The sequence below is a fragment of the Epinephelus moara genome, chromosome 1, assembly GCF_006386435.1.
Source record: "Epinephelus moara isolate mb chromosome 1, YSFRI_EMoa_1.0, whole genome shotgun sequence".
NCBI classification, from domain to species: domain Eukaryota; kingdom Metazoa; phylum Chordata; class Actinopteri; order Perciformes; family Serranidae; genus Epinephelus; species Epinephelus moara.
The window spans coordinates 26,931,888-26,957,952 of record NC_065506.1 but is presented as its reverse complement, the minus strand read 5'-3'; the positions used below and the strand labels follow the sequence as shown (position 1 = coordinate 26,957,952).

The window sequence follows — 26,065 nt, the reverse complement described above, 5'->3', positions numbered from 1 at the left end:
TCTTAAAAAGGTGAGTAGGATCTGTGAAGTTAAATTAAGCCATTTTAATTTACAGTGAAAGAAAACTGCAGTTATGAAAAAAAGCATTTTAATTCCTTTCTAAAATCATCTTAAACTATTTTCACACAGGAATCTGAAATCTGAAAGAAATAAACAACAACAACAAAAAAAGGATTTTTTTTTTTCAGATATTGGCATTTCTACAGTGGATAGCTGGTGGCAGCATCAGAAGCCCAGAGGGGCCAGGATGCCGAGCCTCAGTCTTCAGACCAGTTGCCCGGGCGGACTGAGAGGTCCAGCAGGCTTTGTACACCCTCTGGTGTCAGTCTATCAAGCAGCAGCAGGTAGAAGCGCCAAAAAACAACCTCACGCTCTCTGGAAAAAAAACCCAGAGAGCTCCCTCCCCTCAGTACACCCCACACACACACACTCACACACATACGGATGACACTAGAGATGTACACCCAGTTCACATGGTGCAAAGAAAAAAAGACCAACAACAAAGAAATCCACTTTCTTTCTAAATTAAAGGTTAATACAGACAACAGATGTGTGCCTGGAGCCTCACAAGACCTAACTGAATGATTACGTCTGGAGCAAAATAATAATTTACAACAAACAAGCAAAACAAAACAAGGAGATCCTTAACACAGTCCACTTGGTTTTGTTTCATTGTACTTTGTATTACAGGACCAAAAGCCTATGTATCATTAGATCTAGTGGAAGTGGTAACAGAAGTAAAGCTCCTGTAAAGCACAAAGAGCAGCAGTAAGGACAACCCATAACGACACATTACTCCGGCTATTATAGGAGCAGAAACAACCTCCGCTTTACAAATTCTTAATTGTTGCTTTATTTCATCAAATCTTGTGGAGGACGTCGTCAGAGTCACTGAGAAAGTGAGGCTTGTCTCGCCAGAAGAGGTGAGGAAGGCTGGATAAGTAGTTCTCGGTTGTGTGTGCTGTTGGTTTTTGAGTATTTAAAGGAGGGGTGAGCAATGCAAGATAAGAATGATTGCTGTAATAGAGCAGTGCTCGAGAGGTGTGAGCATATGGGCTTACAAGATGGTCACAGACGAATCAGAATCAACACTATTCCTGAAACAGGAAGGGAACACACGCAGTGACGGGGAGGAGAGTGAGAGAAACTGATGTGAAAGGAGATGGGAGACTTAAATAGACAGGATGGATGCCTTCCAGCCCAGTTTCACAGTCCTAACATCTCTGCATCCATCTCTGGAGCTTTTACGTTCAACTGATTTGTCTATACAGTATTTGATTCATTTTTCTGTATTCAATAGCTTTTGTACTTCCCTTTAAACTTTACAGTACAATACACTATAGTGCACGATAGGGTTTTCTGAGCCAGTCCCAGGGCTCAGAGTGGAGGGTGAGAGCATGTCAGCCTCACAGCGCTGCTTGATGTTCAAGTAACTTATCAGGCCCGACACTCAAGATGAGTTCGGCAGCCCGGTTGCTTTGCTGCAGCAGCCAAGCGATCCAGATAATGAGGAGTGGAGCTCAGTGTCTCAGTCCTGCCCCGGGTCTTTGGCAGGGCCTCCGTCCAGGTAGATCTTGAGGGCCTTCTCCTTGCGTGGTGAGTAGCTGACACGATGTCCAGTCTTGAGCAGACGGCTGCTCTCCTTCTTCATCAGCTCATTGCGCTCCTCCTCTGACAGCTCCATAGGTTCCTCTGTGCTGTCCCTGCACAGAGATCACAGAAATGTTCATCTCAAGACAAATGTTTAAAATTTAGTATACGAAGCGGCTATGATGTGGTTCAGTGAGTTGACATCTACTCTGTGGACTTTATCCTATAAGGTATTCTGATAAATGAAGGAGACAAGAGCTCTCTGCCTCCATGTACATTAGCTTTCAAATTCTTAAAATTAGTAATGAAATGTTACACAATGTCAGCATTAGGGATTTGTTGATAACCAATTAAACCATACAGGCAAGGCAGCTTTACTTGTATAACACATTTCATGCACAAGGGCAATTCAAAGTGCTTTACAGAGAAATAAAATATAAAACATATAGTGAATACGTAATAAATACAAAGGGTCTATCCTTATCCTATAACTCATTTTGTAGGGTGACAGGTGGGCTGGAATCAATCCCCCAGCACACAAAGCTACAGTTTCAAGTCTTAATAAAGGGACAAAGCACTAAATAAGACGGACACTCTCTAAATTAATTCCTGTATCTGTGCCTATTCTGTTGCCCTGTGGTCCTTCTGATAGCCTTACCTATAGAAGACCACTGCTCCGTCGTCACAGATGTACAGAGGCCACACGTTTAGAGTCGACACTTTTGGGTTCCAGTCCAAATCCTGATGAATCTCCAACACGGAAATATCACAAGGAAATGTTCCTCTACCCTGCACACAACAGACGGATGGATTCTCAGTCAATGATGAGACAGTTTAAAGAAGGGAAACTAAAGCTGCATAAGAAGAATCACAGCTGTCCTGTGTGAGGGACTGCATACCTTTGCAAACTCCAGGTTTTCCAGAGGAATATTGCTCATTTCACTAAGCTGCAAATGGAAGACAGAGATTAGTCACAAAAGGCAAATAATAGGTACTTGGACAATTCCTTGTTCAAGCAAACATTTCTTTTTCATGTTGAACTTATTTTCCCACAATTAATAAATAACAAACTGATGTTTCTCTGAACAGCAGTGAAAGTGAACTGAGACGCTGCATCACAAGTTTTTATTAACAGTTTTATTATGGAATATAGTAGGGCTCCCTCCTGAAAGTCAAAGATTCGAATCATAAGTCGAAGATCCCTCAATCAACTAAAAATTCAGTCTGTCAGTGTGCAGTGTACTTCTAGAGATGTTCCAGCCCCCAGAATTTGCTGCAGAGTTCCTCGCTTTCACCCTGTTCTCTGGTACAGGCAGCTGCGGCCCAAAACCCAAGGTGAGTCTAATAAAACGGAGGCAACTGCCCGGAGATCTCTGGCTTTTGTTTGATACCTAGTGTCGGCAAAAAATGTTGCACATTCCTGATAGCTTGTTGGCATAGTTAGCACACATTAGCTCGCAGGGCTAAGTTGGCTTGTTGAATATATTATGTGAATGTTGCCCTGCATGTCCTGCCAAACCTTGTTCAAACTCTCAAACTCTACATGGAAAAAAGGAATAAATAGTCGAATATTCATATTGAACAGCCAAATCCAATCTGACTGACATAATTCTTGGTCCAGTACAACCCTAGAAAATAGTTTTGTGGTTTTTTATCGATGGTGTGATTGATCTTCTGCATTTCGGTAACCTGTGTTGGTTGACCAGGATGAGAGCACTGTAACTGCACTTCTGATTTAAGAAACTTAACTTTTGATTAGTATAAATTACGTGACAAACTATAAAAAGCATCCAGCACGATACAGACATACCTTCTCCTTGAGTTCTTCTACACTGCTGCTCTCCAGAATAACTTCCTGGAAGGGCCCCAGCTTCATCGTGGCGGGGCTCCATCTCCGGGTCAGGACAGCCAGCTGCGACATGGACTTCATCTTCTCTGGTTCTGAAATTTAGCACTTCAGCTTTAGTGATCCAGAAGTCCAACAGTACAAAAAAAAAAAAAATCCAACAGTAACCCACTGTAACGTGTTTGAAAGAAACTTCAAAATGAGTGTTACCATTAAGAACTTCCAAGAAGACTTCCCAGTTGGAGGAGATGCTGATGTCTTCTTCATAGACATGGTAGTCCAGAAACACTGTGCCTGGGTTCTTCCATGTCTTTTTCCTGAGACGAACACTGAACACACACACACACACACACACACACACACACACACACACACACACTTGTTGATTAACACTTGCACCTTTTTCATGTTTTTCCTCCTTATTAATGTGCAGTAAGAAAGTCTTACCTGTCAATGCTTAGGTCAAGCTTGCACTGCTCTTTCAACTGAGGGAGCAGCTCCTCTTTAGACTGTCTGACAGTCATGCACTTGGCAAACACAGTGTCCACGAGGAACTTGCAGGGCTGGGAAACAGACACATAGATCACTTGTCATATTATATTTGAGATTAGAGTTCAGCAGCTTAGCCGGAACATCTTGAGTGACAAAAAAAAAGTCTTTCAGTTCTTACCTCCGTTTCATTCACTAATAGTTGATACACTTTCACTCTGTATTCACCCTTTTTCAGTGCTCTTCCTAGTCGAATGGTTATCTATGGGAAATAATAAAAATGTACAAGTCAATTATTTACTCACTGGAACAGGAACTACTAAAATCTAACTAATCAATTCTAAAACAGATCCTGACCTTGTTGTCATCAGAGAATGACGACAGTGTTTCATTGAGCCGTACGCTCTCAAACTCCTGGTTGTTGGCGTATACCCGAAACACCTTGAACTGGGTGGAAGTGACTCCCACGTAGGGCTCCAGGTTCTGCTTAAATGCTGCTAATGTTATTCTCTTGTCCACGTGAACCACTAGAGCTAAAGCAGATAACAGGAAACAACAATTAAATATTTAGCCAGATTTTCTGCCACCGTGAGGAAGGAAACGACTGAAGAACACTTTGAAGTTGCATTGACAATACTGTGCCAGTTAAACAATCAAGTTCTGCAAGAAAATAGTCGTGCTTGCCTCTGAAATGCAATTTAATTTGATTTTGCTTACTTAAGGATGACTAGTGGCCCTCTATTGGAAGAAATGGAATATATTTGTTCATAACTATGTCTTAATAAGAGTATGATCAGCTGAGAATAAGCCTAGAATGAGCCCTTCGTATCTACACAGGGAGCGGGTGGTCTTCCCCGGAGCCCACCATGTTGCACTGCCTTGTTTTTACAGTAGCCCAGAAAAGACAAACCAAACACTGGCTCCAGGGAGGACCTTTCCAGTTTTTATGTTACCAAAAGGCCACCGTAGGCTCTACTAGAGACTTGAAAAGGTAGATGTGAGGGAAGGAGTATTCTGTTGGTTACAATCTGCAACCTTACCACTAGATGGCATTAAATCCTACACACTGGTCCTTTAAACACCATCATAAAAAGAAGGTTCATACATTTTTGTGCATCAGACGAGGAGTCATCCTGAGAACACGGCTCTGTTCTGAAGTACAGGTACTGAGCCTCCGCCTTGCTCTTCCCATTGTCGTCATACTCGCTGTCTGTCCCAGAGTCTTCTTCAGCAGTGTCCCAGGTCTCTTTTTTGCCCTCATGGGCTTTGGAGCGACGGCTACTTGTGATGCTGTGCGAGTCCAAGCCGTTGGCCAGCTGTATGGGCCCGCTGTCTGCATTGCACAGCGTGTCACTGCTGTGGCTGGAGCTCAGGATGTCGCTGTCCACTGAGCTTGTGCTGCGGTCATTGTTCACCTCAGAGTCCGAGCGCTCCTCACAGGCAAAGTGGTTCTCGGGGTCAGAGGAGGCACCGCTGCTACCCCCGGCTGTGGCCCTGATCCGGTTCTCTAACTCTCTGTTGTCTGCGGCCACACACAGTGAAGAGTTTGAGTCGGCCTCTTGGGTCGGGGATTCGATATGTTCAAAGTCGCTGGCGTCAGAGCTTTTCTGGCTGTCACTGGTGCTGGAGCCCTGCTGCTGCTGCAGAGACAGATTCTTTAACTTTTCTGTGCTCTCCTCCAGGATCGCCTCTACAGATTTCCTATTACCCTTTGAACCCTCAAAGGGCGCATCAGAGTCACCTCCTACTTTTTGGCAAAGAGTCCTGTTGGCCAAGGTACCAGGAGACTGCTCAGGCAGCAAGACCAAGAGCCGGATCGTATTCCCGTGACGATCCAACAGTTTCCACAAGAGCGAGTCAGTGAAAGCAACCTCATAATCTGTCGACTCGGAGCTCTCTACAAAAACCTGATGAAAAACAAAACGGAAAACAGGTCAAACTTAAGTGTTTATAAGCATTGAAGTGGATCTTCTTACACAAAACTGGCATAACACAATGGGAACAAATGGAGGCACAAAAGTGAGAATTTAAAAAAAAAAAATGTAGCGACCTTGTTACTCCTGAAGAACCCCTCAGCTTTCAGTGTCTTGTTTGGAACATACAGGAGTCGGAGATCATTGTAGCAGCGCTCCAGGACCACATACATGTTTTCTGCAGATAGCCCTGTAGCCTGGGAAGAAACGCATAAAGGTCACGTCTTAAGGACTGATCTCACACTCTAATGGCTGATGTACATAATCTTTTTGTTGATGCTTAAAATAAAAAAGCTGAAGGACAAGAAGATGCAGTGATGAAGAAACTTGAGTTGAGTAGGACACCTGTGCAATAAGCTGTTTGAATTCAGTGATCGTCTGGTTCAAGTACGCCCGAACACTGATTGGAGTGGCGATGGTCTCGCTCTTCAGATCCACAACATGAACCTTCACCATTACCTCTGTAGAAAATCAGAAAAACACCCACACAGACATGATGCAGTTATTTTTACTCACTTATTATCATGACACATTCACATCCATCATTGGTGTACACTTCATTTGCTTCTAACGTCACAGCTGGTCTGCATAAAGCACAGAGTCTACATAGTCATGACTCTGCTTCATGGGCTTTAATCACACTTGAGTTTTTTTTAGTAACTGCACACAATTACCTGTGCTGCTCAAAGAACAACACTATATAAGACAAAATGACTATGACTCAACAGTTGCAGGCTACTGACCTCCAGGTTTGTAAGGCTGGAACACTTGCTCTGGTTTGCGGGTCTCGAGCAGCAGGTCGAACATATATGAGGACTTGACTCCTCCCAGCAGCAGGCCCATCGGCGTGTCCTCCTCACCTTCGTAGGAGCGCTCCAGGTACTCGTGGAACTCATCGTACTTTACCAAGCGGCAGCAGTCCAGAGACACCACTCCATCCAGCTCCATTAGCTGAGACACAGAACAGAACTGATTAGCTATGTTGTTGGAGCACCTGATGGTGAGGACCTACAAGAAACCAACAAACCTTGTAGGCCATCTCTGTTGCTTCTCTGAGAGTTTTGTCCTTGTGTACTTCCAGCTTGCTCTCCATCATCATCTTCACAGGATGCATGCAGAACAGCTTTATCTAAAGGTAAAAAGAAACAGAGCAGTAAATAGTTATTGTTTTAAATCTCATTCAGAAGTAAAACAATAGATCTTGCACTGATCTAAGAGAACCACATACCTTGCAAGTGTTGCGCTCAATCTCCCTCTGTCGCTTCTCCTGCTCTTCAGACTCTTTCTCCTTCTGAACCAGATTCTTTATGTGCTCTGGGAAGTCTTCCACAGCTGAATACTCTGCACACAGGACAGATAGGCAACATATTAAAACTGCATACTAATTCTAGGACCTGAACAGTCAAGGCAACCCTGGTAACAGAAACAGTAAGTTTATGAGCACAATATGAAAACATCCGCAAAAGCCTGCCACACAGACGGGGATGCATTGCTGTGGTTTCTTTCTACAGGTGTGGAGCAGATTACAGGACAAGAGCTCAAGCTGCTGGCTCATACAGTATGCGGCTGGAAAAATGGTTATTGAATGTTCCAACTGAGCACAGGATGACAAAGCCTCCCATAAGCTTCTAACGCCCAGGCCACACCGCCTACCTGAGCAATGCATGTGTGTCGCAGAACCTCTTACTTTTCATTTCGGTGCCCTTGTTAAAAGAGCACCCACACAGTTGGCATGAGCAACACAGCTCAGTCACACAGACATTATACCAGCAACATTACACATTTCACTACAGTTTCAATAGAAATATTTGTGTTTAAATAACAGTTCCTGTTTCCGTTTCTAAGGAAAAGCCCTCTGGCGTTTCTGTGGACAGAATCCCTCCATTTGTTTGAAACAATCTATTATTGATGGCCATTATCAAAGGCAAACTCAATGCAGAGAGATAAGGCTGACAGGCAGCTGCAACAGCTGTGTGAGCCACATCAGTTCAGTGAGGCAGCCATCACACACAGGTGGAGGTATGCGGTGTGGCCAGGGCATAACACTACCATGAAGACACACGTAAACAAGGAATTACCAATAGCAGACTTTATTGAATTAATTTCTTACTTGCATTCCTTGAGGGATCTTTCAATCTGTAAATCAACATATATGCATTTGTAGAGCTGTTGGGAGGAAACAGATGTCTTGTTATTGAATGTAGTGCAATATATAGATGACAAAAAACTAAACAAGAACCATCTTGACTTTCCTTCAAACACAAATTAACAGGTCAACTTCATTATTACTGTATTTCCTAAGCCAGTGTACTGTGCGCATGTGATGTGTGTTGATATGAGAGACGACTTGCCTGGCAAAGGCACTGGAAAAATAGCCTCTGCTCCCTGAGGACCCCCCATACGTCTTCCTGATATCATCTTGTGTGATCTGCCCAACACAATGCACAGAAACGTACCAAATAAATGGCTCAGCGGATACTACCATGTAAAAGCAGAATGTTACATTGACATTGTTTGCTTAGCTCAGTACAAACCAATGACTAACACCGATATAGCCGGGTGAGTCATTCTACCCGACATTTAACTGTTGTAGGAGGACAAAACAGGTTGCTCAAGGGCTGGGGCTGACCTTGCTAACGTGTTGATCATTGAAACTGTACCACTGGCCATCACTGAAGGACTTGATGCAGGCGTAGTAGTGGCCACCCGCAGCGCTCCCAGAATGGACCATGACGGAGAACAGCTCAAAGGTCAGCAAACTCTGGGAACAGACAGAGAAAATCTCATTGTTTAAATAAAAGCAACAACTACATTGTATTCTGCTGATGCTCATGTTGACCAGAGGGAAATTTACTAATAGTACATATGCAATGGCACGATCTAAGTTCAAGATAATGCTATATTTGCAGAGCTAGTCACATAAAATAAGCAACACTGATTGTACAGCGTGGGAGATACAGCTTTTAATTCAACTTTATGTCACAAAACCTCCATAATCTGCAACGTGTTGACTTGGTCATCATCTGGAATATGCTGTGCACATTGTGAATGAGGAAGTAATGCATCACTTTTGAGCTTTTTCTGCCTGCAGACAGTTGCTCAATAGTATCTCCAGGAGTCACTTCAGATTGGAGACAATATAACAGCAAAATTCAAAATAGAGAGAAAAGATGTGATGATGTTGGAGCTCTGTATTAAAGAGTGAATCAAAATCTGTTCAACTGTGTTGAGATGAGGTAACTGTATAAGTCACAGCTTACGTTTCTTATCAGTTTCATATTTGAACATTCAATGGCCCCTTGTGTTCAGTGTGAAAGCATCCGCATCTGGTGTTTGCCCACTCTTTAATATGCCCCCATCTAAAGCTTGTATTGATCATATATAGAGATGTCCCAAACCAAAATTTTAGCCGATCAAAATCCGATCCTTTCTTTGTTGAACTCTACTGTGTCCACCTGAGCCTGCTAGTGTTACAACGCTGCTCTCCTCAATGACAGTTGTGTTCTACACTGCACAAAATGTGCTCCATATGCGAGTGAGAAATGCATGAATGTGAAAAATTATTTTGGCATGCCAGTGATTGACAAATGGACTGGCAGAGTACACAGATTTACCAAGCTCCAACAGTAACAGAGCTGTTATCTCTCCCCTCATTATAAAAAAATCAGTAGCAGCTTCTAATTTTTTAGATTTTGAGGTAAAAGAAGCATCACTTTGTAACACTGCTATAAAACGAAATATGAATGCAGAATCTTTAGGCAATGGGACAAGATTTTGATATAGGAAGCATTCTGGTTTCAGTTTGTGGTCTGTCTGTAGTCTGAGTAGTATTGACCAATCCTGTTTGAGCAGGCTTTGGTTGCAAGCAGGTAAGCAGTCCGTGTGGAGAGCAAACTAAGTATTGAATTGGACACAGTTTCTGCAGTTACCAAACATTAAAAGGACTTGGATCTTGGCCCAGTAACTTGATCAGGACATCCCCAGTTGTATGCACTTTCCCGAACAGTTAACTAATCAACGATATTAACAATAATCAACAATATCTATACAGTGGGTGATCAAGATGATTACCTTTGGCTTCAACACCCTCTCTGTGCTGCTGGTGCTGTCCAAGCAGATGCCCTCATCCACACAATCATCGGTGGAGAAATCGTTGCTCATCTGGTCGCTGTGGCAACTCCCTTCATTCTCTGCTCCGCTGTCAGTGCAGCTCTCTGTCTGAGGCGACTTCTAGAGGAAGCCGTTTCAAAAGCGATAAGAGAGGGGTCAAATATGTAGAAATGTGTCACATATTGTAGCTCCAGATGTATTGGTTTTAAGGCTGTGCAATTAATCGTCTGGTGATCGCGATTACGATTTTGAGGTCAAACGATTTCAAAATTAATGAAATCAAGGGTAAACGATTTTTGGTCACGGACGTCTGGAGATGTTATTTTGTCTTCTACGGAAGCTGCACATGCGCAATACCGCCCCTCCCCTCCTCTCCTCTATTCACTCCACAAGCCAGTCAAGTAGGTGAACTACGAGTAATGCGAGGGGCAGGTGATTGCGCAAGATTTCAAAAACAGCATGTGGAAAATGGCAGAGGGAGCGAGAAAGGTTGGTCTGTGAGTGTGTGTGTGTGCGTGGGCACGTACGTGTGTGTGTGTGTGTGTGTGTGTGTGTGTGTGTGCGCGCGCACATCGGGACCGAACTCCGCCGTGCGCGATACAGAGAGCAGAGGAGAAATGTAAACGTGCGACCACGTAGAGACAGAAATGACATGCCGTCGTGTAAACAATATAAGTCATCACATGCGGCGCATAATCGTTTGCATAATCGTGATTTCAATTTTGACCAAAATAATCGAGATTATGATTTTTTCCATAATTGAGCAGCCCTAATTGGTTTTACTTAACATCTTAACAGTAAAAAAACAAAAGACACCTGTAACATATCAGGTTTTGGATTTGTTGCCTAAATGGTGTTCGGTCGTTTATCTTGCCCTTATGTTGCGTCATATTACAGAACACAAAAGCAGTATAACATGCAAAACCAGAATTACAACCTTGTGATTGTATGACTCTGCTTACCAGTCAACTTGCAGTTTACACCCACGTCTGTCTAGATTCACATAATATATGTAATTAAGACTTTGAAGAAATGTAATAAAGGGTATTAAGTGTATTTTTTATTTCTCTTGCTGTAAAAAAAAAAAAAGCTACTCAGGGCTAATTCTAAATCTAATGTAAATGGTTCACAAACATCTTTAACCTGGCAGCACAAAAGATCTATGCATTTACCACAGTTTCAAGGTGGGCACCCAAGATTACTGTCACCAATTCAGTGTCCGACCAAATGTCTCCCTTCTGTTCCTGAGTTTTGGTGCTGAATAATGGCCAGAAATTGTATTTGCAGAACATTATGATGTCACAGCTAAGTTAACCTTTGGGATATAAACTGCCATTACTTCATCATTTTATCCTCGTAGACAATTTTGTGAAATTTTGTCATAATAAGCATATGAATTCTAGAATTACAGCCAATGAAGTGTTCTGTGAGGCCACAGTGGCCTTGACCTTTGATCATCAAAATCTAATAAGTTAATAATACGTTGAGTCCAAGTGGACGTTTTATACCAAATTTGGAGAAATTTTCTCCAGGCAATCCTGAGATATCGCATTCATGAGGATGGGACAGACAGACAGGAAGGACAACCCAAAAACAAAATGTTTCCACACTGCATAAAACTAGATACTAGATATTTTGGAATTTGTAACAACATAAAAATGGTATACCTGACACAGTTTTTCCCAACCAAAGTTTATAGACACATCAAGCTATTGATGGTTAATATGAGACAGAAGGAGAATCATATTTGGGCCGACGACCCTGAAGACTTATTAATCTAATCTAAGTCAGAAATAGTGATGAAAGCCGTTACTGCTATTTCTTTTCTCACCTCATCTTCTACATCGATGAATGGACTCATGTCGAGCTCCTCAGGGAAAGTCATGCGGTCATTAAGCTTGATGCGATGCATAGTGGTGTAGTCAAAATCAAACCGCTTCAGCTGAAGTGTCAGCAGGTACGGAAAGTGCAGAAATCTCAGACCCTGTGTGGAGAAGCATTTATCAAAGAATCAGGCAGGTCAATAGCAGAACACTGAGCATGTCTCCCATGTCACATCTTCACTGTGTCTCACCTTCCGAGCGTCACATTTCTTTTTGCAGCGTTCACAGAAGTACTGATTGGGCCCATCCAGGGTTTCTGGTTGGATGAATGCCTGCAAAGCCTCTTCCTGTAGCAGAGAAATTGTTTCAGGTTTATATAGATGGAAGATAAAATACTAAATGATCAAACTTTGATAAAATGAGCTGCAAGTATTGAATCAAATGCAGGCTTGAAGTAGCTGATAAACCCAAAAAGTGAATGTTTAATGCTCTTTGAGTCTTTGCTGCCAATGTGTTAAATATTTAAAGGAATGAAACATGGAGTGGAAACACACCACACTGCCGTATGCCTGGCTGGCTCCGAAGGGTCTGATCACGAGAGGGATGTCCAGGTAAGTATCAATCCTCCAGCTCTCATAGCCACACTCCAAACAACGGACATAATCCTTCAGCTTCCCCTGGTACAGCTGGTTGATCAGGTCAGCCTGAGGATATGGAGGCATGACAGTCAGCCTACTCAACCAAGTTTCACTTCTAACAATACAGCTTCTGTTTGGGTTACGAAATATTCTTTGACATTTTCTCACTAAGGTCCCATTTATACAACAACGATTTCAACTGAAAACAGTAAACTTAAATTGCGTTTTGGCCGATCGTTTACACGACAACGCCATTTTGGGTGTCTGAAAACGCAACGTGTTGAAAACGGGTTCCAGAGTGCAATTTTTTGGAAACGGCACCGTCTCCGCTGTCATGTAAACTTGCAATATGCAGTTCCTCTGAAAACGGAGACTTTTCGCACATGCGCATTACGCTTCCAGTCACTAGGCATGCGCAAGAAAGTCGACCATCACAACAACAATGGCGGCCTCCCGAGCTCTGCTTGTGCTGCTCACCCTGTTGAATTTATCAGCGCTTCCCCATCATAGTGCAGATTTACTGTAGCAACTCCACCTCGTCATCCGTCCAGATAAATGTTCGTGCGGTTGCCATTTTGTTTGTTGATACATCACCGCTCGGTAGAAGGAAGCGTAAGCGTCACACCGCCAACTACTGGCCTGGCATGTATACTGCAGCGTTTTTGGTCATTTTTTGCGGATCCATGTGCACGGCGATTGTTATCAAAACGTTGTCGTCTAAACGCGGAACTTTTTTCAAAATGAATGAGAAACGATTCTGTTTTCAGTGGATCGTTTTCGTGTAAACATGGCCTAAAATAAAGCACCCGCATGTAACTGTTGCCGTGTGACACCACCTGCCATCCAAAACTGTCCAGACGGATTAAAAATACATTATTACATTAAAAAGCAGCTTTGAATGTTTTGTAAGAATCAAAGAATGACAGAGTTTTGTCTAATGGAAGAAAATAACCTGTTGTTACTAACATCAGTCAGAATTTTCTTTTGTATAATTTATTCAAAACCAAAGGCAACTTGTTCCAGTGAGAATAAAACCATAATGTTCTGAGTGTTCTCAGTAATCTAACCACAAAGGCTAAATTAAGTTTTAACGCCTCTATCACTTTTTCATCGCAACATCCTGGAGGGTCTGTTCAGTATTATTCTACAAAAGAAGTGCTTGTTGAATCACCTTACAGTGTCTGAAACCACCTTCCTAATAGGGGTATCATGGCGGCAGTCTCCAACTTTTTTGTTATTTTCCAAACAGACAATGCAACTATTACACCTGCTTTATGCTGCAGTTGACCAGGTAACAGTTGACTAGTCACAGGGGTAATGTTATCTGCAGCTCTGTAAACTTCCAAAAAGTAGACTGGAATAAAATCTAATCCATTATCCATAGTGTGTTATTTAAGTTATTTTTTAAATGGGGCTCAATCACATGCATTGATTCTGTGCTAACCAGGAGCTCATGTGTACAGACCACATGGCTGTAAATACGCACACTGGATTAAGTGTTTGCAGTTTATAATTCACTCCTGAGATAAGAAACAGCTAACCCCGGGGCTTACTGGCCCATTTCACTTTTCCCACAGTAGCTCTTTTGTTTCCATTGTGGGGGGGGGGGGGCACGCCCCCAGACTGGCTGCTAAAATGTTATTGTCAGGAGTCTAAGAAAGCTTGCTGCTCTCTCCTACCTGCTCTGTCTGCTTCCACTTTTGCTCCAGGGCATCAAACATGACCCTGCACAGCTCCTGGACGTCATGCTGCTGCCAAGCTACAAAGCAAAAAGTGCAAACCAGTGAATAGATGCAGAGGCACATGGTCTCTCTTTCACACGAACACGCACACAAGCCATGAGAGTCTGGTCACAGGACAGTACAAACGCTCACCCTCGCTGCTGTCCCAGCCAAAGCTCCGCGTCACATCAGTGGTCTCGATTGCCCGTTTCTTACTGGTCTGCAGCAGAACAAACAGCCTTTGCAGCTGGTAGGGGATACTGGTGACTGGATCCTCTTCAGACTCCTCAAACTCCCAGCTGAGGTCAGACAGAAGTTATAAAAGAATTTTAAAAGTTGTACTTCACAAGCAAACCTTCACAAAGACCTCTACAAGTGTAGCTCCTTACTTGTAGAGCGCATTTCTGAACTCTGGCGTCATGAACAGTGTTTGTAGAAGACTGTTCAAATAGCAGGTCATAGCTTGGTTGACCAAGCCCACGTAACCTACAGCGGGGGGCAAGAGACAAGAAGTAAGATGACAGTTGGGGTTGTAGAAAAGGAGTGAAGTCACATATCTAACAAGTGACAAAACCTCACCTGTTTCAGATTTGTTGAGGATGGACGAGTAGGAGTAAGATGGACTGCTGTAGTCACCACTGCAGCCTGCAGTGCTGTCTCTCGGCAGGGGCCCAATAAACCTCTCTTGGGAGCTGTCATCCAGTCCACTGCTATCTGCTGTTCCTGACTCATCCTGCACACATCAAACATACAGAGAGGGATCTTTTCATAATATATCTTTACTCACCAAAACCAGAACCCTACAGCAACAATCAAATATTTAAAAGGGACCTATTGCGCTAACTTTCAGGTTCATTCTTGTATTTTGGGTTTCTACTAGAACATGTTTACATGCTGTAATGTTCAAAAACACTTCATTTCCTTTATACTGTCTGTGCTGGAACACCTGTGTTCACCCTCTGTCTGAGATGCTCTGTTTTAGCACCTGCCTCATAAAGCCCCCCTTCTGAAAAAGCCCAGTCAGCTCTGACTGGTCAGCATTTCCAGGTCTGCCAGATCACTGCAAATCTGCATCGTCATTACAGCAAGGGAATGACTGGGGTGGAGTATAGTAGCACTTTCTACTGTGAAAAATCACCAATTAAACCTTCCTAACCAGGATCTTCACAACAAGACATGTTCCAGCAAGAATATGATCCGAAATGGGGCGAAATGAACAACATTAGCAACTAAAATTCCATGTTTCCCCTTGAGTTAGCATGTAGCTACATGTAGCAGAGTAGGCTCCGCATGTTGACACGTGCCTGGAGCAGATCACCATATTAAGAAATCTGTCACGAGCTGACATAAGCTCGTCTTGAAAGTAAAAAAAACAAAAAAACATTGAGGACTGACGTTGGGCTATAATTAATATGCACATCCAAGATTTTAACGTGATATATATGACAGAAAATAAGGTAAAGGATAATAGGTCCCCTTTAAAAAAAATCGTAACTCATGTTGTTTATCTTGTACAACTCACCGATGCAATCTGAGGCTGCTCTCCATCTTTGTCGGTGAGCTGGAGGAAATTCCTCTTACCACCAGGCTCAAACCCCGAATCTGAGAGGGACATCTCACTGCTGTGGTCCAGTGGTGCCTAAAGGGAGGCAGGATAATAACAAATATCACGTGAAAACAATCCCTGTAAAATGCAGAAAAAAACAGCCACAAAGCATTCAAACAAGTCTACGGGACCACAAACTGGATGAACTCACAAGAAGACTCAGATTGCCCCTGAACTCATTTTCAGCAAATTCCCTGTACTGACGCGAGCGATGAAAGTAGCTTGAGGCCAACATGTGAGCAATGCTATGTAGCAGAAGACTTTCTGTCTTTCTCCCGGGCGAGCTGGGGACAAGCAAGCACAGCGCTGCAGTGGAAACATACAGTAGCTTAATCCACTGACCTACTCAGTGAGATAACAACAGACACAGCACCTGGGCTTTGGCCTGGGTCAGCAGCAGGATTAGCCTGTGCTCATTTAAGAAAAGGGGAGTAGTATATGCACAAACATTGACGACACAGGACAAGCTCATACTCAACACTGAGGGTGCACACGCAGTTATTCATATGAGAGTGCTCTCTCCTAGCAACACCATTCCTACACACTTTGTTTTCCATGTAGACACAATGGTATGGCAAAATCCATTTTTGAACACTGATAGCACGAATGACAAAAGCTGGCACTGGCTCGCTTTCAAACATATCTCTGCTACTATCAGCTTCATTGAGGTCATGATATGGTGACGTGGCCCTCTCAGTGTAGAGGTAGCAGGTGCTTTGAGTCCTAACGTAAACTCCTTATAAGTTAAGGATAAGTAAACAACAACTGAGAAACACAGGCTGGGAGCCATTATTATGAATCCTGCTAGAGCTCACCTGAAATACTCAGCCTGAACTCAGTAACACCAAACCAAAATTTTCACACTTATAGCTTTATCAGTTAATTATTAGCTAACAATTGACTACTTACACATCCAGCAGACACATTAGAGCTCCATTGGCATTTGCTTCAAGCTTTGTTTCTGGCCACCTGACAAATAGTCCAAGTCCAAAATTCCCTGTTTTTTTCTGTTGAGGGAAATATCTGGTTCTTTAAGGCCAAATGTCCACTAGTTTATTTTACCAGTTTGTCACTGACTTCATCTGTCTGCCATTTGGTGCTGGACAGGTAGCGTACAGTGGAGTTATTAGAGCTCCCCTCTAAATGTTGAGGACTCAAATCATCAGTCTAGACACCCTGGCTCCTACTGACTGCAAACCTCACATTTTCAACACACAATCAAGCAAGAAACATCCATTTGCATGTCATTCCTCCGCCACCACCTGCTAAGCGCCACCTTAGCATCATGTTAAAACCTTGAAATGCATCTTTTACCTAGACCCAACCTTCTGATTTAACAGGGCGATCACAAAACTTCAGCCAGCTTAGATCTGTAATTACACTGACAGCTTCGTAGATTTATGTGGAAATCTGCTATCACATGTTGGCAGAAACAAAAGTGACTGTCCAAATTAATGAATTTCCTTACCATATCCTGCGTATTTCCCCAGGCAAGGTCAAAGGTGGCTTTCACATATCCTGCTTTGTGGGCAACATCTTCATAGAGTTTGGAGAGGGTGGTGGAAGCAGGCAGGTTGAGGGTCAGCCTCTCATTGACCGTCTTCGCACTGGTGATGTCCTGAATGATACACAGCACTCTGGGCTCCTCAGCTGCATTTTGGATCTGCAAATCAGGACGAATGGGGGAAAAACATTATCATGATGTACTGGGTGGATTTTCATTCTGTATTTTGTGTTGTGAGCACCACGTACTGCTGAGATGATAAGTGTTAGAGTAAATGGTTAGTAAGGCAGTGCAACAAATGTCATGATTAGAAACTCGCCAGTCCACAAATAGAAAAATGCCACCTTGTGTCATGCCTCAGTACCAAGGGGCAACATCTGGGGTGGAGAAATGAAGGCAAAACATGAGTGCCAAAAACTGCGGTTCTTTGAATGACCACTTGAGGCAGGCTCAGTAAGTCAGTCACTTCCCATAGACCCCCATGTTGAAATGCACAACTTAACAGCAGCAATAAACGGTTTCGGTCTCTAAAGCTGGCTTCTCCCCTTTATGACAACTGTACATGGAGGTTAATTTTTATATAACTCATCTGCATAATTAAGGCTGGGCCACTTTGAGTGAAAGGCTGTGTGTTGACAGTGTCTGCTTCTTTAGAGTCACATCCACCCCTCGCTCCTCCACAGCTCCAGCCTCTTGCCCAAACATGGTCACTTCTGGCCCAAAAAAAAGATGGCAAAGGCCTAAATACTAAATGTTAGTCTAAAGCCTATGGGTGACATTACGATAGCTATGTCCAATATTTTTTACAGTCTATGCTCAGTTCTGATATGACCTACTTGTTACAAATAACATTTCTTAAAGAGGAATAGTGTCTCATTAAATTTGTATACCTGATTTTAATGAAAATGTTGCTAATTTTGGACTATTTTACTAAGGCAAAGTTAATGTATGGTTGCTTGTGTTGCCATAAAATGTAACATTTAAGAATTTAAGAAAGTTTTTTTGGTTTCTATTCCTCAAAGTAAGGTTATCAAGGAAAAAAAGTCTCGTGGGCATCTGAATAAAAAAAAAATAATCTTACAGCATAAAGGCACTAGTGTTTGAATGAAAACTTATGTATTCACTGGGTCAAAAATCAGTTATGTCTGATGACAAAAAGACACTGGTCATAATAACTTCAGATATGAGACTAGAAGAGCTCTCCTTGAAACTAAATTTTCTTCAGTTTAAATATTATCAACTGCAAAAATTCTTCACAATGAAACAAACATATGGTTGCGAGAGCTTATTTCTAACAGTGACAGCTCTGCATTGTGTTTTGTCAAGGCTTAGACCTCGTTTCAAGTGGGCCGTTCAATACATGATTCTGAATTCCCTCGTTCACTGACACGTCACCAAGAATCCTTCCTATACATGACCGGACAAGCCCACTTGCTGGGCTGTCACTGATCTTTGGTTGCAATTTTTCAAAACAGAAAAACAAGGATAGGTAGTCAAATTTCACCCAAAGCGTCCCTGGTATGCTGCAAGAAAAAAACACAACAAAACAAAAGAAGAAATAGTCCATGCAATTTCTGACACATGCTTCATTTTACTGTATAACACACAGTGTGAATTGTTTTCCAGGAGGAGCAGGATTCACTTTGTCATTTGAACACTCCCCATAGTTTGTTTTCTGATTAGTCCGGTATGTGCAGTACTTGCTCAGGCTCAAATGATATGCTGACTGAAAATGAAAGCAGCAAAAACTGTCAGAAAAACTCACTCAACAAGCGTTAATGTACCAAGCATGCAAAGATGATGCTGGGCCAGCGTCTTTAGCCTCAGGTGATTATTACTGGTAACTACAAAATGTTTGGGAGCTAAAGTTACTGAACTACTGCATAAAAAAATGATACAATTGGATTTAGGGTGGCAAAATACAACCATAACAATTTTGAGCAGCTTATAAAAAGTAGAGCAAAGGGTTAAATTACATTACACTGTAAATACTGACAGAACATCCCAAACTATCACACATTTAAAGCTAGGGATAAAATGCTCTGATTCTCAATCTTGTGTTGTTTTGTTTGATCAGATATTGCCTGATTTAAATAATAATTTTGTAATATTAAACTGTAGCATTACCATAATATATTTGCTTAAAGGTATGCTAAGAGGGACTGTCTGTTACCGTTTGTAAACATGCTCACGTACAAAGTGAAAGTAAAAGCCAGACCCAGATTCACTCGTTTGGCAGTTCCCCTCACTATATTTGTGTTTTTTCTGTGCTGTGTCTCTTGGATACCTACTGTTTACGGTCTCACCCCTGGCTGTTACCTTTTTATAAAGCCCTGACCTCACTTGAGTGTTGTGCAAGTACAAGCCCGTAAATGTCCTGAGCACAGAAAGTAAGAAAATACAGGCAAAGGGCAGAAAACTACAACACCACACACTTCTAGTGGGTTGTAAGTGATGATTGAGAGGATTACTTCTGTATGAGTCTATACATTTTTTTTAGGAAAATCCTGCATAGTATATATTTAAGACAACATTACACACTGATGCACAGAAGTCTGGCTTTGTATTAAATGACACACAATCTTAAATGTGATTATACTTTCCAGAAATTACTTTTTTAATGGGACACTACCTCCAATATGTTGCTAAAATGGCCATTATTTGATTGCATGTCTCTTGTGTTTGTCAAAGCTGTTGTTAGTAAGGCTGATTCCTGATGAAGACGGTCATCACGATGCTGCTTCATGCATCTATTTAACACCATGCTTTATCTCTCTCTCCCACACCACACACAAGGCATGGCTACCTGAGAGATCCTCTTCATCTCATCAAAAATACTCTGTCTGCTACTCCAAAACACACCCTAATAATACATGGAGATAGTGGAGGTAAAGAACAACTTAAAACAAACACAACAAGGAAATAAGTTGTCAAACATCCCTGACTAGTTACTCTCAAAACCACATTTAAGCTAAAATAGGCTGACTTGTAGGCCAAGTATAGTTTGGCTGGCAAAAATACCTCTTGGGTCATAATTACAAGAGCGCATTCAAGTTATTCCTGTTTTTGCAACCTCTTTGTGAGGCCTGTGATCTTGGCAAAATGTGACTGACAGGTCCTATAAAGTAGCTGCACACAAGTGTATTATGAGATTAAAGGTTATTTTTACCGTGGATATAATCACAAGGTGCTGACATGAAGCCACAGGTACGGCAAAGCATAGGCTGTGTTTCCTCACAGCTATAACTGTTTCTAAATGACACAAAATAATGACAGGCTATCATGTTGTGAAATGTCAGTGTCCATGAACACCTATTCATACAATGTAATGCGCATGGCACGCACACAAAAAAGACGCAGATAGTGAAATTAACCTACAAAAATATTGTGATTCAAACGCAATTTACTGCAAATGGCACATTTGTTAGCTAAACCTGACACTTTGGCAAATTAACAGCCACCAATTTGGATGGATTACTGTATCCAAAAAATGGTTTCGGCAGGAAGTGACAGTGGCTGGTAAATCTATGAGATCTAGCCGTTGAGAGCAGTGGAAAAAAACAGATGGGGCGATGACAATGAACATGTCACAGGAAATATGTATTGCTAAATCCCTTATAAATCATGACTCAGCAAAATAAATAAACTCCCTTACATTGCTAATTTATTCAGAGATCACTGACAGTCTGGCAGTTTAAGTTTAAGAACTGTGAAAACTACAAAGAAGGTTTTATGTGCGCTTGCTTTAGCTTCCACTCAAAGACAGATGTCCTGACAAAGTCAAAACATGAAGTAGGTGGAACAATGTGCCTAAACATTTAAACTACAACATTAGGAAACTCTGGTATTGCCAATTAAATCCATTTTAACTGTGAGGGCAAACAGCACGTGTTAATCACTTGTTTGTTTTGGCTTGTTGTGACCTGTACATGCAAACATCTTTACATTTTTCATACATAAAGATATTAAAGGCATCATAAACTGTGGCGAGTAGCTTGTGTCAGTATAGCATTGAGGGAAGTCAATTTTCTCGTGGGAGAAACTTTCTGACAGGCAAAAATTAATGATTAACCATGAAAGCCTTTGATGCATAACAAAGGGCAATTTTACAAGATGCAACTTCAAATCCAAGATAATTGATATGTTGCTCTTGTTATGACAGAGCATGAGGATATGCAATTAATTCCATCACAAACACACAGCCATTCATAAGTAACCCATCTTGAATGTTACACAGTTGCATGTGTGTGTGATTATATGACTGGGGTTATTAACTGGGCTCCTCGCAAATGTTTCATTTAATTGGTAGGCATCATGAGAAAGCTTTGAGTGTCTTCTGGTATCCCAGGACACCACAACACTGCTGCCATCCAGTTTCAACACCAAACTGCATCTTAAATTACCTTCACTCGATCTCATGTCTTGTTCCACAACATTAGTCATTAATTTGTAACTTCACCATCGATTTCAGCAACAGAACTGAAGTACTGGAAGCGATATTTCACTAGGTTTTATGTTCCTGTCCCACCAGTATGTCTACAGAGCTAAAGGATAGTCAGCTGATTTCAGTAACTTGTTGTGGAAAAAAAAAACAAAAAAACAATTGACCACAGGCAAACAAAAGGCTCCCACATATATTTCGAACACACAAACAAGGAAGGAAGACAAGGAAGTTTTCTAACTAATTTGCTTTGAGTATTTGTTTTGGTCAGTGTGTGTGTATGTGACAGTCAGGGTTGGAAATTAACTTTTTCATCCACCTGCCACCGCGGTGGGTGGATAGCAAAATCTACCAGCCACTCAATAGATTACCATTGTTGTTTTGCTGGTAAGTGAAGAAAATCCAGGGGCAACTTCCATATTTTACTAGCATTTTGCTGGTGGCTGATGCTAATTTCCACCCCCAACTTTAAATGTTGTAATATACCTTTCGGCTATGTTGCTTACACATCCTTAATATTCTTATTTGATTAACAAATGAAATTATGTATTCAATAGCAAAACTCAATTTGAAGTATTTAGATACTTTAAATGATCTAATGCACAGCAGGGAACTAAATGATTTAATGCCAGCATCCAACTATCTAACTTTTTTAACCAGTCACATATGATTTTCAAAGTGCTTAACTTCTGAATGTCTAAGGAATTCCTGCTTTGCTGCCAAAGAGATAAGTGAATAAACCTATTTCCTCCTAACAAGTTCAAGCCATCGTTTTTAAAAATGTCTTATCCTGCAGGGTTGTGTTAGATCAGATTAATAATCTATTAATTATTTCTATAGCTACAGGCTACACTATAACAATGAAACATATTGAAATTGAATAAGTGTGCAGTGCTGCATCATGAAATCCAATTTTCCCACCAGCCCTAATGTCTACTAGTGACGTCCTATGCATAAAGTATGACTCTGCAGCTGACGTAAATGCAGCCAAAGTGCTATAAAAAACACCCATAAATATTGTGAACCCAAACAACTTGTAGTAACCCTCCCTGTGGATATACGGGGGAGAAAAAATAACACATGAACACGACTACGTTACCATACCACAGGACGTTCTTGTTGAAATCACACTGTTAACCCGAGGTAACATGTCAGCAATCAAATGACCATTAATGCTGTTTACATGACCTACAGTCCATACATTTTCTACTTATGTGGAAAACATGACAGCAAAGTACGGCCGTAAATTAGCTAACAGATTAACGTTATTGTTTCATGAAGCTAACGCTAGGATACTGTAACGGCAGCTAACAAGCCAAACACGGCAGAATAAACAAGCAAAGGCTATCAACCTTAGCATTGTGATAAACAAGTTCGTCATGGATGTCAAAACAGGAATGACGAACATTTTATTCTTACAATGAGGGCACCCACATAAATAACATCAATGCTAACGCTGCATCCTCATAAGTAACGTTAGCTAGTCAAATCCGCTAACATTAGCGTTAGCTTGCAATTGTAACAAGCTAACGTTCACACTAACGTTTCAAGTTCTATTCAAAACAATAAGCAAACACGGACAAGAAGGAATTAAAGTAAACATTTTTATAAAGCTAGCAATGAGGTAAATGTTGCTTCAACGCTGACAGTCAGCTTCACTGATGTAGCCATTTACATTTGGTTTGGCAACTTCATAAACATCTACATTGGCTAGATTTGTTGCCATTAACCTGACTTACAAAGCTAACGACATTGGCTACCCGAATTCTACAAGCTAATGTTTCTCGCAAGTTGGCTAACTGATGTTGACAAGTGTCGTCTTTGTTTTGAGGAACATAACATCATGTCAACCGCAACATTTGAACAGCTCATGAGTTTTCCACTACCAGAAAGCCAAACTCGAAAGCTAGGTGACTTAATGCTAATGATGCTAAAGCTTCAGCCACCGTCATAAACTCATTTTGTCTGAGATGCGGTGAAACTAGCCGCTAAGCGACGTTAGCTATAACGTTAGTTAGCCGTGTCACGATAGGCCGTCCAAGTCATATTTAGCTAACTGTTAGCAGCTGAGAATTAGCTTCCAAATGATACACCAAGATCGCAAACTCCCAAAGTGGTGCAAAAGTTTTGCCATTATTAATGAACATGGTCTGAAAGGGTGACAGCTAACGCCCAGTGGTTGAGTCAAAGACCTGGGCAGGGTCCGTGATAACCTCACCTCTTTGGGTACGAACTGGTTCTCCTCGCTAGGCACCATTTCCATTTGTGCGACAGTTTAGACAAGCATCTATCCGGACAGGGATGTCAGCGAAAAAACTTCGCGGCGGTAAACACAAACATGGTTTGCGTGCTCTTTGTTGTAAGTTTGGATGCTTGGATAACAAAATTAAACTTGCCAAAACTTGGAGGCTTATCAAAGTGATCGCAACACTCGGTTACACTGCCCAAGCACAAAGTGTCCTGCTATACATGGAGAAAAATGGCCGGTGTTTTACTCCGCGAGACTTCACTCAGGGAGCTGTGGCGTCACATTCCACCCAGACAAACGTGCGTGATGTGTGCGGACAGGATGACGTTGGTCGGTGTGTGTGTGTGTGTGTGTGTGTGTGTGTGTGTGTGTGTGTGTGTGTGTGTGTGTGTGTGTGTGTGTGTGTGTGCATTTTTAATTGTTTTGAAAAGCACAGAGATGACGGAAACACACGTAGACACGGCTTTAATGGTTCAGCTTGTTTTGAGGGAGTGGTGCAGGTCAGCTATGGGTCACTTTGTACATGCTTTCAAATTAGAAGCAATTTTGACCGATTAAACTGAGTGAGGTGCACAGCATGGATGATAAATATTGACTGAAAACCACCAGGGTGAGCACATGTTCTGATTTAAAGATTTAAAACTACATCACAAATTCATAACTGTATTCTTTTTTTTTAATCTAAATGTGAATGATAGAGGCACCTACCCCACCTTGCCTAAAACAGGCTTATCATTACATGCACAGACCCTGCAATGAGGATGAAATGGGCTGTAAAGAATGCTACCCAAATGCACAGAGCACACCCATACCCAGGGCTGCATTAGTAACCAAGCAAAGCAGGCAAATTACCAAGGGCCCCACACCCTCAGAGCCCCAGTTTCACTATGTGACCATTGATGGATAATGAATTATTCTTTTAAAAGTGGAAATATGCAACACTAAAGCCTGGTATGAACTTACATAATAAGTGCCATCAGGTGGTTCCCACTGTATTACCTGATCTTGAGGCCCTGTATCAAAGTGTAGGCTAGTTTTACAGCCTTAATTATCTTCGTTAATGATGTGCATTGAGCATATATATATATACAGCTGTGGAATGTAACTAAGTAAATTTACTCACGTACTGTACTTAAGTTCAATTTGAGGTATATTATTGTACTCTTTCCTCCACTAAATTCATTTGATGACTTAAGTTACTAGTGACTTTGCAGATTCCGATTATTTATACAAAATATAAATCAGCTAATAAAGTGTGATGTATTATTTGCTACCCCCCCCCCCCAAAAAAGAGCTCCACCTTTACCAACTGCAACATTAAAGTGCTAAACAAATTAATGCATCAATAAATACAATCCAATAATATGATATACACATATACACTTATATAATTATGATAGCATAATGATTACATTTTGTACTTTGAGTATATTTTGATGCTGACACTTCTGTACTTTTATTTAAGTAACTTTTTGAGTGCAGGGCTTTTAATTGTGACAGAGTATTTCTACACTTTTAGTTAAGTTGAATATCTGACTACCTCATCCACCACTATATACTGACTAGATTCACACTGCAATCTGTGTTCATCACAGGAGTACTGACACACAGCACGTAGGGGGAGGAACAGGTGGTTAAAGTACGTACGTAAGTTGTTAAATTTAGAGTACAAGTATTGCACAATGATAATTTTCTATTATTGGACATTTTACGCTGCAGTGCTATTTATACTTATATGGCGAGAGCAAACAGAAATGCATATTTCTCATTGTCACCTCACAGCAGGAAGGGTCAAGGTTTGATAACACTCCCTCTCTGCGTGTTTGCATTTTCTTTCTATGTTTGTTCAAGTTTATTTTGGGTGTTTCCTCCCACATTCCACAGACATATCAGGGGGAATTGACTAGATATAGTTTATATCATAGTATGTGTTACTGCAGAATAAGAAAGTAAGAAAATATGAGTAACTTCCTTATTGTTTATGGTCCCCAAATAAGTGGACATCTGTACCAGCAGGAAGCAGAGATGCATGTTCTGCTCTTGACAGTTTCATAGAGGGTTATGTAGAGATCATGC

General features: G+C 41.6%; 1 protein-coding gene across 2 annotated transcripts; it reads right to left on the bottom strand.

The window, feature by feature from the left end:
* Positions 1-71: 71 nt before the first annotated feature.
* Positions 72-24,248, bottom strand: usp47 (ubiquitin specific peptidase 47). Of its 2 annotated transcripts, none has more exons than XM_050038139.1 (28): positions 23,960-24,248; positions 17,265-17,459; positions 15,713-15,829; positions 14,770-14,923; positions 14,580-14,676; positions 14,344-14,489; positions 14,149-14,228; positions 12,386-12,535; positions 12,083-12,178; positions 11,840-11,992; positions 9,970-10,128; positions 8,528-8,659; positions 8,250-8,326; positions 8,009-8,064; positions 7,127-7,239; positions 6,926-7,027; positions 6,642-6,849; positions 6,244-6,359; positions 5,976-6,095; positions 5,031-5,832; positions 4,283-4,458; positions 4,107-4,187; positions 3,884-3,999; positions 3,647-3,765; positions 3,401-3,531; positions 2,490-2,537; positions 2,249-2,379; positions 72-1,703 (listed from the first exon to the last, which is right to left on the bottom strand). In XM_050038139.1, the coding sequence occupies exons 1-28, from the start codon at positions 24,002-24,004 to the stop codon at positions 1,529-1,531; spliced, it is 4,095 nt and encodes a 1,364-aa protein (XP_049894096.1). In that variant the 5' UTR covers positions 24,005-24,248; the 3' UTR covers positions 72-1,528. The 2 variants fall into 2 exon arrangements, with proteins under 2 accessions (XP_049894096.1, XP_049894178.1); XM_050038221.1 differs by having other exon boundaries at positions 9,970-10,125.
* Between the last annotated feature and the right edge of the window lie 1,817 nt (positions 24,249-26,065).